Below are 12,106 nucleotides of genomic sequence, written 5' to 3'. Positions count from 1 at the left end.
GTGAAGGCCTAGGAAAGCACATTTGTCTTGGAAATGGTTTTTTTGATAGGTGGATTTTCAGGAGTGTACTACTGCAGTTTTCTGGTCTATGGACCACTTCAGTTTGAGTGACTCAATATTCTTGTGTTATATGTAACTTTGCCTGAGATAATCAGGATAATTTGCCTGGAAAATCAAATATTGTCTTTTGGGTTGTGCTAACTTGTGAATGTTTTTTTCTCCTCTTTTGAATTCAGTGAAGGAGAACGACCTGCTCAGAATGAGAAGAGGAAGGAGAAAAACATAAAAAGAGGAGGCAATCGCTTTGAGCCATATGCCAATCCAACTAAAAGATACAGAGCCTTCATTACAAACATACCTTTTGATGTGAAATGGCAGTCACTTAAAGACCTGGTTAAAGAAAAAGGTAATGGTACTGGTGGTTGAGTAGGGTCAGAAGGTTGGTGTGTCATCTTCTCTGTGCCTAATTCCTTGGTTATTTTTTGTCAGTGGAAGCTGTTCTGAGTAGAGCATGTGTTCTCTCCAGGCTTGAGAGCTAAGCCCCGTCCCCATCCACCCTACCTTTTTTCCTTTTTTTTGTGGTCATGCACTTGTGTGTCAGATGGGGGCATTTGTATGATCCCTTGGCCTATGAATGATTTCACTGGCTTAGTATGGTTAACAGGGCTTCGATTAAACTTGAGGGGAGCCTCTTTGTTAGGGAATTAAGGAAACTTTTTGAATTCTTCCTATTAGGTGGGAGAAATTTTTTTCTTTTCCCTTTTTGTTTTAAAATTCTGGCGGGAAGGTAGTACTTTGTCTAAATTTTGCGGATGTCTTCCTGGGATCAAAATTTGGTGGCTGGAACGTGTGCTGCTCAGATTCTAAATTATAAATCCATGCCCTGGGGAGGAAAACACAGACTCGATCGGCAGTTGGGTAGCTCAAAGTAAAGCATCCGCTGTGTAATTTGGTGCCTTCAGGCACCCACCAGTCCCAACCCTGGTGTCCAGAGTCTGGTTGAGGCAGAGGAAGGAACGGAAGCCCTGCTGCCACCAGGAGGCCCTGGGCGGTTGGCTGCCCCCGTGTCCTCTGTCTCTGCCTCCTGTGCACACCGTGTGTGTCCTCCTCCTCGTCACACTCTTGTTCTGCTGCGTTTGTCGTCTTTTCCTGATTCTGGGCCCTGCTGGTGGCACACAGGGCTAAAGAGATTGCTCAGCCCTGGTTTAGATGAAACTTGATAGAGAACCATTTGTCTAAAGGCCTGGAGGTCTCCCCTCACTCTTACCCATGGGAAACCTAGAATCAAATAATTCTTAACCGGAGTCTTTTTGAAGGACTGAAAGGTACTGGTTTTTCTGGAGCATTCATAATGTAAAGAGATTTGAGCTTGATTTGTCAAATGATTAACATCTCAGTGACAGACAGATGCCACTTGGATAGGCCATTTTGGTATGTGTACTGGTGCTCCCAGCATTGGGTTTTGAAATTATGAACGGCCCACTGCCATCATGGTCCCATCATTTAATTCAACCACAACATGCCAGAAGCATTAGGCACTGTGAACCTCTCTGTACAGTCATGTAGGCTGCTCCCATGTAGTATTTCTCCAGGTAACATGGATGGAAAAACGTTCTGGTGTGAGGTTTGTTTTCCTGCCTTGATCAGCCAAATCATTCCTGCCAGTGCTCCTAGGGCACGAGTGAAGTTTCTTTTTGTCTGAAGGGCGTGTCACGAGGCATCCCAGATGCAGTGTTCTTGGTTTTTGGGACTGCTGCTTCAATAAAGCTTAGAATTTCTGTACAGCACAGTTGGGTCTCATTCGAATTAGTTTTTGGAATAACCTCCAAATTTGTGTTCTCGCGATTTGGTTGAACCGCTGAATGGATACATCCATTGATAATAAGGTATAGTAGTTCCAAGAACCAGGAATGTGGCTTTGAAAATGCAATTGTTAGAACTTTGTAAGAGATTGCAGGCCAAATTATTTTCCATTTTTAGGAGTGTGTGAACCAGTTTTGGGACATGATGGATAAAGTAGGTGACATTTTTACTGCTTTACCATTCAGTAATTCAGTTTTGGGAGCCTTAAAGCTGGTAGCAGCAGCAGCAGCCATGACGTTTCTGGATGTAGAAGCAGTTCACCTCAACTTCCTATTTGCACTGTATTAAGTGTGGAGCCAGCCTGGTGGTTTATTCGGATACTTCCAAACTGGTTCTCATATTCCCCTGGCATACTGCTATGAATGCCCTGGCTCAGCCCTTTCAGTGTATTTTTGGTGGTGTAATTTAGAATTACAGGTGTGCAGTAAATCAGTTATTTTTAATAAACCTTAAAATGTTCTTGTTTAGCGCTCCCCTGTACAGGTTAAATTAATTACCTTTCTGTTTAATTAAGTTTTAGCAGTATTGGATTGTGGATAAAGGGATTCATAAGAGAAAGGTAATCTTTTCATGGTAAATCTTATATTCAGTATGTGAAGTCAAAAGAAAATTACTGTTTATGTAAGTACAAATGTTCTTATTTTCATTTTGAGGTTTTTAAAACTTTTAATTCATGTCTTGGTAAACAAAAATATGTTTCAATGATTATTTGAAATCTGAAATATATTCTTAAAATCTGTCGCAATGTTTTAAGGTTTTAGAAGACTTGTTATTGCACAGGGGAGAAAAAAGTTGGGGATAGAGGCTCTTACAGTCTAAAAGTATTATTCTCAGGACAGTCTCTGAAGTGGGCAAACCACAATAATGGGCTGTTGTGATCCAACCACTCTTTATCAGTCTGTATTTTAAGGTCTGTTCCTGATGAAATCATACCCCTGTTGTTTTCAGAAAACTAGTGAGATGGCTAGAATTAGTTGTCCTCGGCTTAGAGATGTGAAAAGTGCTCTGTCATTGCAGCACTACCTATAATATATAATAGCTGCATCTCAGAACTCAGTAGCTTTGAGATGGCAAGACAGGAGCTTTTTTCTAAGGATGATCACGCATCATGTACCCCTCCCTAATTCCTGCTCCTTGGACACCAGGTATATCTTCTCTGTTTGTTAGCTTTTAACAGCCTTCTCATCATGTACCCCTCCCTAATTCCTGCTCCTTGGACACCAGGTACATCTTCTCTGTTTGTTAGCTTTTAACAGCCTTCTCATCATGTACTCCTCCCTAATTCCTGCTCCTCGGACACCAGGTGTATCTTCTCTGTTAGCTTTTAATAGTATTCTCCGAGCACCTGTTAGTAATGCATGTCTTATGTGAACAGGCCGCTGGTGCCTTTTCCCCTGGATGGGATCACAAAGCTTGTTTGGTGGCAGTGTCATGCAGTCAGCATTGCTGGTTTTAAAGAGAAGAGGTATGAGAGCTTTGTTTCCTTCTGTGCCAGGCTGCTTCCGCTGCCCCCTCTTGCATCATAAACCATTCAGGGAGAGATGGATTAAACAGCCCACAGAACTGAACTCACCCTTCCTTGAGCTTCCCTGTTCCTGCTCTGAATGTCCTGAAGGCGCAGAGAGGTTTTTTGTTGGCTCAAGGAGATCTACATTGTGTATCTAGGAGCAGAACTTTATTTTCAATTTAAGTAAAAGTCCCTACCCAGCCTGTTTGGCTCCTCATGTTTTCCTTTGTCCCTGTGATCATGCTTATTTTTAATGGAGATATTATGTGGAACATATGACTCCATGAACACTGAAGAGTGGATTGAAACAAAAACTGAAATCCAATGTAAGATAAATTTGAATTGGAGACTGCCAGACTAGGTTTGCAAGTGACTGAACAGTCTCACAACTGCCTGGTTTTCATCACTTGACAAATACTGGTAGACACGAACATCTCAAGAGTGTTTGACTGTAAGGTCTGGGCGAAAAATTAAGACTTCTGTGAGCAAAGGGTGATTGATTGATTTTGGGAATTGTAAACTTGAAGGGTGTTATGCACCGTTTTAGAGAAGTCCTGTGTGCCCAAGGAAAGCTCATAGTTGAGCTGTTCTCCAGCAGCCTGGAGGTGGGGCCGCTGCACCCTGGCAGGACTGAGCTGGGAGCGCAGTGTGAGGAAGACAGAAGGCCAGCGGTACAGCTTACTCTCAGTCAATCTCAAGGGTAGCAGCAGTCAGTTTAATTTGTGTAAGCAAGGATTTCTTAAGCACTTAATCCTTCTGTTTTTATTGAATGCGTCACTTTAAGTAAATTTCAAATTCCGGCTGACAGAAAACTGAGGCCCAGAGGGCAAGTATAGTCCAATAGTAAGTCTGTTGGCTCTCAGTGATAATCTACATTGTGAGTTTGCAGAGCAGAACTTTATTTTCAATTAAGTAAAAATCCCTTGGTAAAAATACCAAGTCTGTGACTCCTTTATGATTTCCTCTGTTGGATACTCAGCCTGCGTTTTGGAAAGGTCTGTTGCTGCTGCAGCATTCATATTTGTGGGTACTTGGATCGAACCTTAACAGTACAGCCTGCCTGTCTTACTTGTTGGGTTTCGGTCAAGTTAGAGAGGCAGTGTTCTGCTGTGTGGAATTAGCAAGAATGTGCTTAATCATTTTTTCTAACGTGTCCATGAATTGAATATTCATTGTATCGGATAATGTTTTTTGCTATGTGTCAAGTTAGCTGTATAGCAAAGAAACACGCTTTCCAAGTTAAAATACGCATTTTTCCCCGTGCACCCCTCCATTAGAGTGGCTCCCTGAGCATTGGCTGAGTGACAATGTTTGATAACATGGTTTTGAGCTCCTCCCCCACCCCCTTTATTCCTTTCAGTGAAGCTTTAGCCCCTGTACTTTGATACAAAGATGCGCAGGAGTGTTAGAGCAGAGTAGCTCCAAGGGACTACCTGAGTTCTTTGGGAGTTGCTCATTTTCTTATCCTCATCATGTTTTATTCTTGAGGTAATATTTTGAATAATCCACCTAAATGTTGGTTAACAGTGAGTTCTTGGAGCATTTTAAAATAAAGGTAGGTAATAACATTTGGCATTCAATTTTTCAAAGACTTCGTTTTTTCATTCAGAAACTTTGATGTTTAAAGCTGCAGTAGAATTTGTTTTAGCAGTCTATCTACTCTTGGGATTCCATGGATTCCATCCATGATCAGGAACAAGAGGAGCAGCAGTATTTTCCATTAATACCTGCAGATTCTATCTCTACGAGACTTGAAACTGCCAGTTTGTTAACTTTGCCTCACAGCCTTAACTTCTGTGCTTGGGTTGATTTGTTCTTTTAAACTTCATTTCATTGAATGTGACTAGACTATGAATAGTTGACACATTTTGCCTTCAAAGTGTTAATAGTTGCACTGACTGTACTTAACAGGCCTTTGCTTTAATAATGTAAAACTAAAGGAGAGGTGACCTTTTTAAAGGTTTTGTTACCATCTTCCTGTAGAGAAGTATGAATTGGTAACTGTTGCAGATTGTCTAACAGTGGTTTGCTTACACCTCTGAATTCATGTGGTCTCTCAGGGTAGAGATCAGAAAATTATGAATTTATGAGGAACGTGGTTATTATGGAAACAGTGCTACTCATGGTAGAACCGCAAGACTTGCCTGACCTATAGCTAAACTGAGGATGGAGGTCTTTTAAATATAATTTTTAATAAGCAGCTGTACCTTTTGGGGAAGAGAGAACCCTTTAAGCAGAGTTATTGGTAGAGAGGATTGAAGTTGGATTTGTGCTGTCTCTAGAATGTTAAGTAGACAAAGTCCTAATTTCTAAACCTGGCTTTTGGTTAAAATGGTTATGATCATGGAAAAAGGTTTGGTTTAGACTTGCTTGGTTTCTGGGTTGCAGTGACAACTTTTTGATAAATCAGTGTCTTTATAGGCACAAACTAGAAACTTCTAAAAATGCAACAGTATTTGAATTCTGACAACATGGTTACAGCTGTCAGAGTTAGATACTGTGATTTTTAAATTTATTTTTAAGGTTATTAGGTAGTAGTCTCAGCTCTAGGAGGTTAACTTGGGATGGGGTCTCTTTCACTGTCTTGATACAACTTGACATTTTCATCAACGTGGAGTCAAGGGCTGTTGGTCCTCAAATGGCTGCTGCTATTGAAATAAATGGCTTTTAACATGGCCTCAAGAATGACCACAGCATTTTTGGACTTTCTTTACTTTTGTAAGGATGACAGAAAGCCAATTTGTATGACTATTTATTCCTTGGCTGTGATCATTTTTCAGTTGTGCATAATCCAAAAGTTAAACTAAACCAGTTCCTCCTAATTTTTTCTTTAGAAATAATCCTAATTTCTTTTCTTTGCACCGATTTTCCTTCCTGTTTTGTGCAAAGTGCTGGTGTAGTCTGTAATATTTCAGGAAAGGACAAAGGAGGTGAGGCTATAGATTTAAACTTTGAATCCTTGACCTTCTTCCTGTCCACTGCCATGCAAATATATTACTAATAAGTATGCTCTTCAAATTAAAAAAAATTAATCTTACTTTGCACTTAAGTCTTTTTGTGGTATATTAATTTAAAAATCCTTATAATTTTAATATCCTTTGAACAAAGGAATAGGCTAGGCAAGACTTGGGGCCATTAAGAGATTTATTTTTGTACTGCTAAACCAAATTGAAAACTGAGTGAGAGGAGGCTTTATCATCATAAAGAATAATCCTGAAAATGAAAAAAATATTTCTTGAAACAAAAGCCCTTTCTTGACTTTGGAGAGTCTGCTTAGTTGTTATTTCCTCCAAGTTAACACTAAAATTTCTAGGCTTTTTTGGTGTGTTTGTGCCATCTTCAAGTTCAGCAGCCATTTTGGTGGTTGTCTTGGTGGGTTCTAACATCTGGTTGTGGTGGTCATGAATTGGCAATCCAAACCTGGAGGAAAATCTGTGGGTTCTTTGGAAATGTTTGTTTTTTTCCCCTTTTGTGTTGACTAGCCTTCTGAGTGAGTCTTTGTAGCTCTTGAGGTGCCAACTGAGCTCTAAGTCTGCATTTATCTGTGTCCTGTAGTGAGAAGGTTGAGAGAGCAGTGAGAATAAAGCCTGGCTTAATTCATTGAAAAGAATGCAGATGCTGCTCTGGTTTTGTGATGGATAAGTTATACATCCTGCTTGTGATAGTTATGAAGCCTAGTGCTGTGTGCAGAAATCAGCCACAGAATTTGTGGGGCCCAGTGCAACATGAAAGCACCAGGCCCCTTATTTAAAAACTACTGAGCATTTCAAGACAGCAGCAGAGCGTTAACTATGTGCATGGCCCTCAGCAGAGCCCGATGCGATTGGACAGGTTGCACACTCCTGTAGCCAGCCACGCTGTGTGTGCGCCTTTTGAGCATATACATGTACACATCTTTATAGTGAACAGTTGAGCTCATTCAGTGGCATTGCATTTAGTGTGCTGTTTACCTGCTTTCAGCAGTCAGTGTATGTGTAAAAGTGTTTTCCTTCCTTCTTCCCAAAAGTGAATCATGCAGACTTCTTTCCTGTAGATTTGGATTGCCTGTAGTCATGAACGAGCATTTCAGACAGGGAAATAGCTTGTTTGAGGTGGGAGGAAAATCAAGGACATATTGTTAACAAGTTTCACCTACTTTTACTGCACACCTGTAATGCCTAGTGTGGCGGTTTAGAGAACATGGAGTGTTTCTGGGCTTTCTTATAAGGCAGAGGCTCCATACAAGGTTGCTGATGATTGTTCTAAATTCCCATTGTTTTCTTGGCTTTTCTCCCTTGGTTTATGTGTCGTCTGGAAACTGATTTGTAGTTGGTGAGGTAACATACGTGGAGCTCTTAATGGACGCTGAAGGAAAGTCAAGGGTAAGTGTCTGAGAGAATTTCTTCTGTGGATTTACTACATGAAAAATGTAACTGTATGGTGGCGTGGAATCGAATGAAATCAGGAAGGCAGTGAGTGCTCATGTTACAGTAGCTATGTTTGGTTTGCCAAACATCCGAGTGGGGTGGGAGGGGATTTGCCAACTGGAGTCCCGCTTTTCCAAATGGCTGGCCAACGAGCTTCTTGGTATTCTTTTTGGATGCCCAATTTGGATAACTGGGGACCAAGAGCAGCATTGTCTCTTTGTTAACAGAGGAATTGGCTGTGTGTGAATTATGCATGGAATTTTAGCGGTGGTATATTAATGTAAAACGTGTGTTCTTGTCTAGAAAATGTTACTTTTGGTTGTTTGCTGAATTTGAAAGTTGTGTGAACCAAAGATTCTGAAAAGTTGCCTTTGTGCCAGTAAATTGTAAAACAAATAATAAAATGTGAACGTTTAAAATTGGCCTCGTTTAAAGAGAAAATTAACTATTTTCTGTCGTGCAATAGAATGGCTTAGAATAATCAAAAGGATGAGCTTAATTTATGGAAGGGATGGATTTAAGGAGGAGTATGACAAGGAATTGATTGAGTGCCGAGGGAAGCAGATCTAAAGTTTGTGTGATTTCTTGGAGAACCTGAATTAGGTCTGCTCATTATAACTTCAGCAGCACTAGTGCAAAAGCTGGTAATGTGAAGAGAGGAGACGCTAGGAGCGGAGCTCTTAATAAGGAAGGCCAGGCAAGACACTCTGTCAGCTTCCCCTTAGAAGGGTTAATTTAAAAACTGTTACAAAAATCATACTTTTAATTTATAACTGTCACTGAAATTTACTTTTTTTTCTTTTTTCCCCCTCTTGCTCTTCTGACTGGTCTGTGGCTTCTTCCAAAGGGATGTGCGTAAGTATTGTCTCATTACTTATTGGCAATTGAACCTTCTTAGCTGTAGGACTGGTTTCACTCATTTCCTTTTGACTCTTCATAGTGTTGTTGAATTCAAGATGGAAGAGAGCATGAAAAAAGCTGCTGAAGTTCTAAACAAGCATAGTCTGAGTGGAAGACCACTGAAAGTCAAAGAAGTAAGCTCATGAAACACTGTGGATACCATCTGTAGTTGTCGAGTTGTCCCTGTTTGGAGATAGGAAAAGACAGACATAGTCCTTGGTGACATTTTACAGAGCAGAACGTCCTGTTGTTTTGTAAAGAGGAGGGTCAGTCACAGGCTTCAGCAATCTTTCCCATAAGAACTTTGGGATAGTGGCTGAACATGTCTTGAGCCACTGCCTGCTGCCTTCCTGACACCTGTGGTTTGTCTTAGGCCAGCCTGCCTTGGTTTGGCCACTCAAACTGAGCCCATGGTTTTCTACTGTGTGTGTGTTTGTTTTTAAGGTATTTTACATCTGCAGTTTTACTCAGTCTGAATCCTCATCTTTTTTTGTTAAATGCGTTTGAGTCCTTTTTCGTAGCTAATCCAAATCAGGTGTCTTCTGTCCCTGAATGAAAATGGGAGGTTTTTGGTTAATTCAATCCTTCCTTGACTTATTTTTACCTCCTACTCTTGAAGGAAGGTCAGTAAGTACACAGAGGCCAGAGAGGAAGCATGGTAGGACTTGAGTGCTCTCATGTGAAGGTGGCACACAAAACAGCAGAGTTCAAGAATAAACACCAGCGATTCATGAACCTTTGCACACATTACTCATGAGTTGAATACCTGAATTCTTGAAGGATGAAGTAAATAACCTTGGTGATTTAGAGCTGTGTTTTCAAACTTTTGGGAAATCACCAATGGGGTTTACACAAATTATAAAACCTCATTGAATTAGTGAGAATTCAATTATACCAAGCCCTTGAAGATCTTATTTCAACCTGGAAGTTCTGGCTAATCATTTCATCCACCCCTTTACCTTTTGTTTTTTTCTTAGTTCAAATTGAGAGCTAAATTTTATACCCTTCCTTTCTTCCTCATTCTTTTGGCTGGAATTGTTCTGGCCTGGCAATTTGGTTTTAGTTCATTTGAATTTCTTGTTACAGATTTTGAGAAATGGTTTCTAAACATCCTCTCAGTATCTGAAATTTTAGGAACATCACTTAACTGTTGGAGCTGGTTTTAATTGTCACTGGGTCAGTTAAATATAACCCTTTTGTGCTTATTTTAGGATCCTGATGGTGAACATGCCAGGAGAGCAATGCAAAAGGTGATGGCTACGACTGGTGGGATGGGTATGGGACCAGGTGGCCCAGGAATGATTAATATCCCACCCAGTATCCTAAATAATCCTAACATCCCAAATGAGATTATCCATGCATTACAGGCTGGAAGACTTGGAAGCACAGTATTTGTAGCAAATGTAAGTAAATGGACACATTGTTTCGTAAAGTTTGAGTTACTGCTTTAGATGGTCTTGTCAATGAGTTAAAACAGTAGCTCTGACATTTGAGCTGGGGGTGGGGAGGTGGGGGAGCTAAAGGAGGGTTATGGGTTTTGTCCCCTAATGACCACATTAGTCATAAGTCACACAGGCTTGACCCATGGTCCTGTTGGGGCATGTTTACTGAGTTCTGCTTGTGTTTGTAAGAGTACGTGCCGGGTAAAGTATATGAACAGAGGTTGTATATTGATGTTCCCTTCTTGTTACGTCTGGGTGTATGGTAATAAACCTTTGTCATTTGCAAAGGGAAAAAGTGGATTGGGGAGGATGATGGTAAACCTTAAATGGGGAGCAAAGTTTTTTAGTATTCACAAAATAAGCATTACCTTGAAAGGAATGAGGTGACTTAAATCGTTACTTTAGAGAAAAGACTTTACTATTCAGTAAATAGTAGTTAAAATAGGCTTATGACATTATTTTTGTAACATTTTCTAATGCTTGTTTTCTACCCAAAGCATGTCACATTCATGTAGTAAAAATGTTTACAGTGAGATTTGCCTCTCTCTTCTCTTGATTAGCTGGATTATAAAGTTGGCTGGAAGAAACTGAAGGAAGTTTTTAGTATGGCTGGTGTGGTGGTCCGAGCAGACATTCTTGAGGATAAAGACGGAAAAAGTCGTGGAATAGGCACTGTTACTTTTGAACAGTCCATTGAAGCCGTGCAAGCTATATGTATCCTTTTTTTGGAATTCAACTTAGTGAATTTAGTTTGGCTTAAATGTTGTATTAGTAATGCAGGTTTGTGTGGGGAAGTGGTAATTTTGTGTATTAGCATTTCCTGTGTTACTAGAGGATCCTCAGGTGGCGCTAGTGGTAAAGAATCACCTGCCAGTACAGGAGATGCAAGAGATATGGGTATGATTCTTGGGTCAGGAAGACCCCCTGGAGGAGGCGATAGCAACCCACTCCAGTATTGTTGCCTGGAAAATCCCATGGACAGGGGAGCCTGATGGGCTACAGTCCTTGGCGTCTCAAAGAGTCAGACACAAGTGAACGTGTATGTACACATGACTAGAGAAAATACGTTCAGTTCAGTCAGTTCAGTTGCTCAGTAGTGTCCGACTCTTTGCGACCCCATGAATCGCAGCACGCCAGGCCTCCCTGTCCATCACCAAGTCCCGGAGTTCACTCAGACTCACATCCACTGAGTCAGTGATGCCATCTAGCCATCTCATCCTCTGTCGTCCCCTTCTCCCCTCCCCCAATCCCTCCCAGCATCAAAGTCTTTTTCCAGTGAGTCAACTCTTCGCATGAGGTGGCCAAAGTACTGGAGTTTCAGCTTCAGCATCATTCCTTCCAAAGAAATCCCAGGGCTCATCTCCTTCAGAATGGACTGGTTGGATCTCCTTGCAGTCCAAGGAACTCTCAAAAGTCTTCTCCACCACCACAGTTCAAAAGCATCAATTCTTCAGCACTCAGCCTTCTTCACAGTCCAGCTTTCACATCCATACGTGACCACAGGAAAAACCATAGCCTTTACTATACAGACATTTGTTGGCAAAGTAATGTCTCTGCTTTTGAATATGCTATCCAGCAGGTTGGACATAAATTTCCTTCCAAGGAGTAACTGTCTTTTAATTTCATGGCTGCAGTCACCATCTGCGGTGATTTTGGAGCCCCCCAAAATAGTCTGACACTGTTTCCACTGTTTCCCCATCTATTTCCCATGAAGTGATGGGACCGGATGCCATGATCTTCATTTTCTGAATGTTGAGCTTTAAGCCAACTTTTTCACTCTCCACTTTCACTTTCATCAAGAGGCTTTTGAGTTCCTCTTCACTTTCTGCCATAAGGGTGGTGTCATCTGCATATCTGAAGTTATTGATATTTCTCCCGGCAATCTTGATTCCAGCTTGTGCTTCTTCCAGTCCAGCGTTTCTCATGATGTACTCTGCATATAAGTTAAATAAGCAGGGTGACAATATACAGCCTTGACGTACTCCTTT

The 12,106-nt window shown here is 41.0% G+C and overlaps 1 protein-coding gene across 3 annotated transcripts in view; it reads left to right on the top strand.

The window, feature by feature from the left end:
• The first annotated feature begins 206 nt into the window (after positions 1 to 206).
• HNRNPM (heterogeneous nuclear ribonucleoprotein M) overlaps positions 207 to 12,106 on the top strand; it is a 31,523-nt gene continuing 19,623 nt past the window's right edge. The window contains exons 1-7 of one of the 3 annotated variants that reach the window (XM_010828263.1): positions 207 to 406; positions 7,679 to 7,731; positions 8,624 to 8,631; positions 8,717 to 8,810; positions 9,888 to 9,926; positions 10,044 to 10,079; positions 10,679 to 10,832. In XM_010828263.1, coding sequence (XP_010826565.1) covers positions 7,708 to 7,731; positions 8,624 to 8,631; positions 8,717 to 8,810; positions 9,888 to 9,926; positions 10,044 to 10,079; positions 10,679 to 10,832 — 355 coding nt within the window. In that variant the 5' untranslated portion in view covers positions 207 to 406; positions 7,679 to 7,707. Of the gene's footprint in view, positions 407 to 7,678; positions 7,732 to 8,623; positions 8,632 to 8,716; positions 8,811 to 9,887; positions 10,080 to 10,678; positions 10,833 to 12,106 lie in introns of those variants that run through there. The other 2 variants (XM_010828262.1, XM_010828264.1) reach the window with 2 other exon arrangements.

Source organism: Bison bison, unplaced genomic scaffold, assembly GCF_000754665.1.
Source record: "Bison bison bison isolate TAMUID 2011002044 unplaced genomic scaffold, Bison_UMD1.0 scf7180017864492, whole genome shotgun sequence".
Classification (NCBI taxonomy): Eukaryota; Metazoa; Chordata; class Mammalia; order Artiodactyla; family Bovidae; genus Bison; species Bison bison.
The sequence above is the reverse complement of the archived record's forward strand: the minus strand, read 5'-3'. Positions and strand labels throughout refer to the sequence as shown.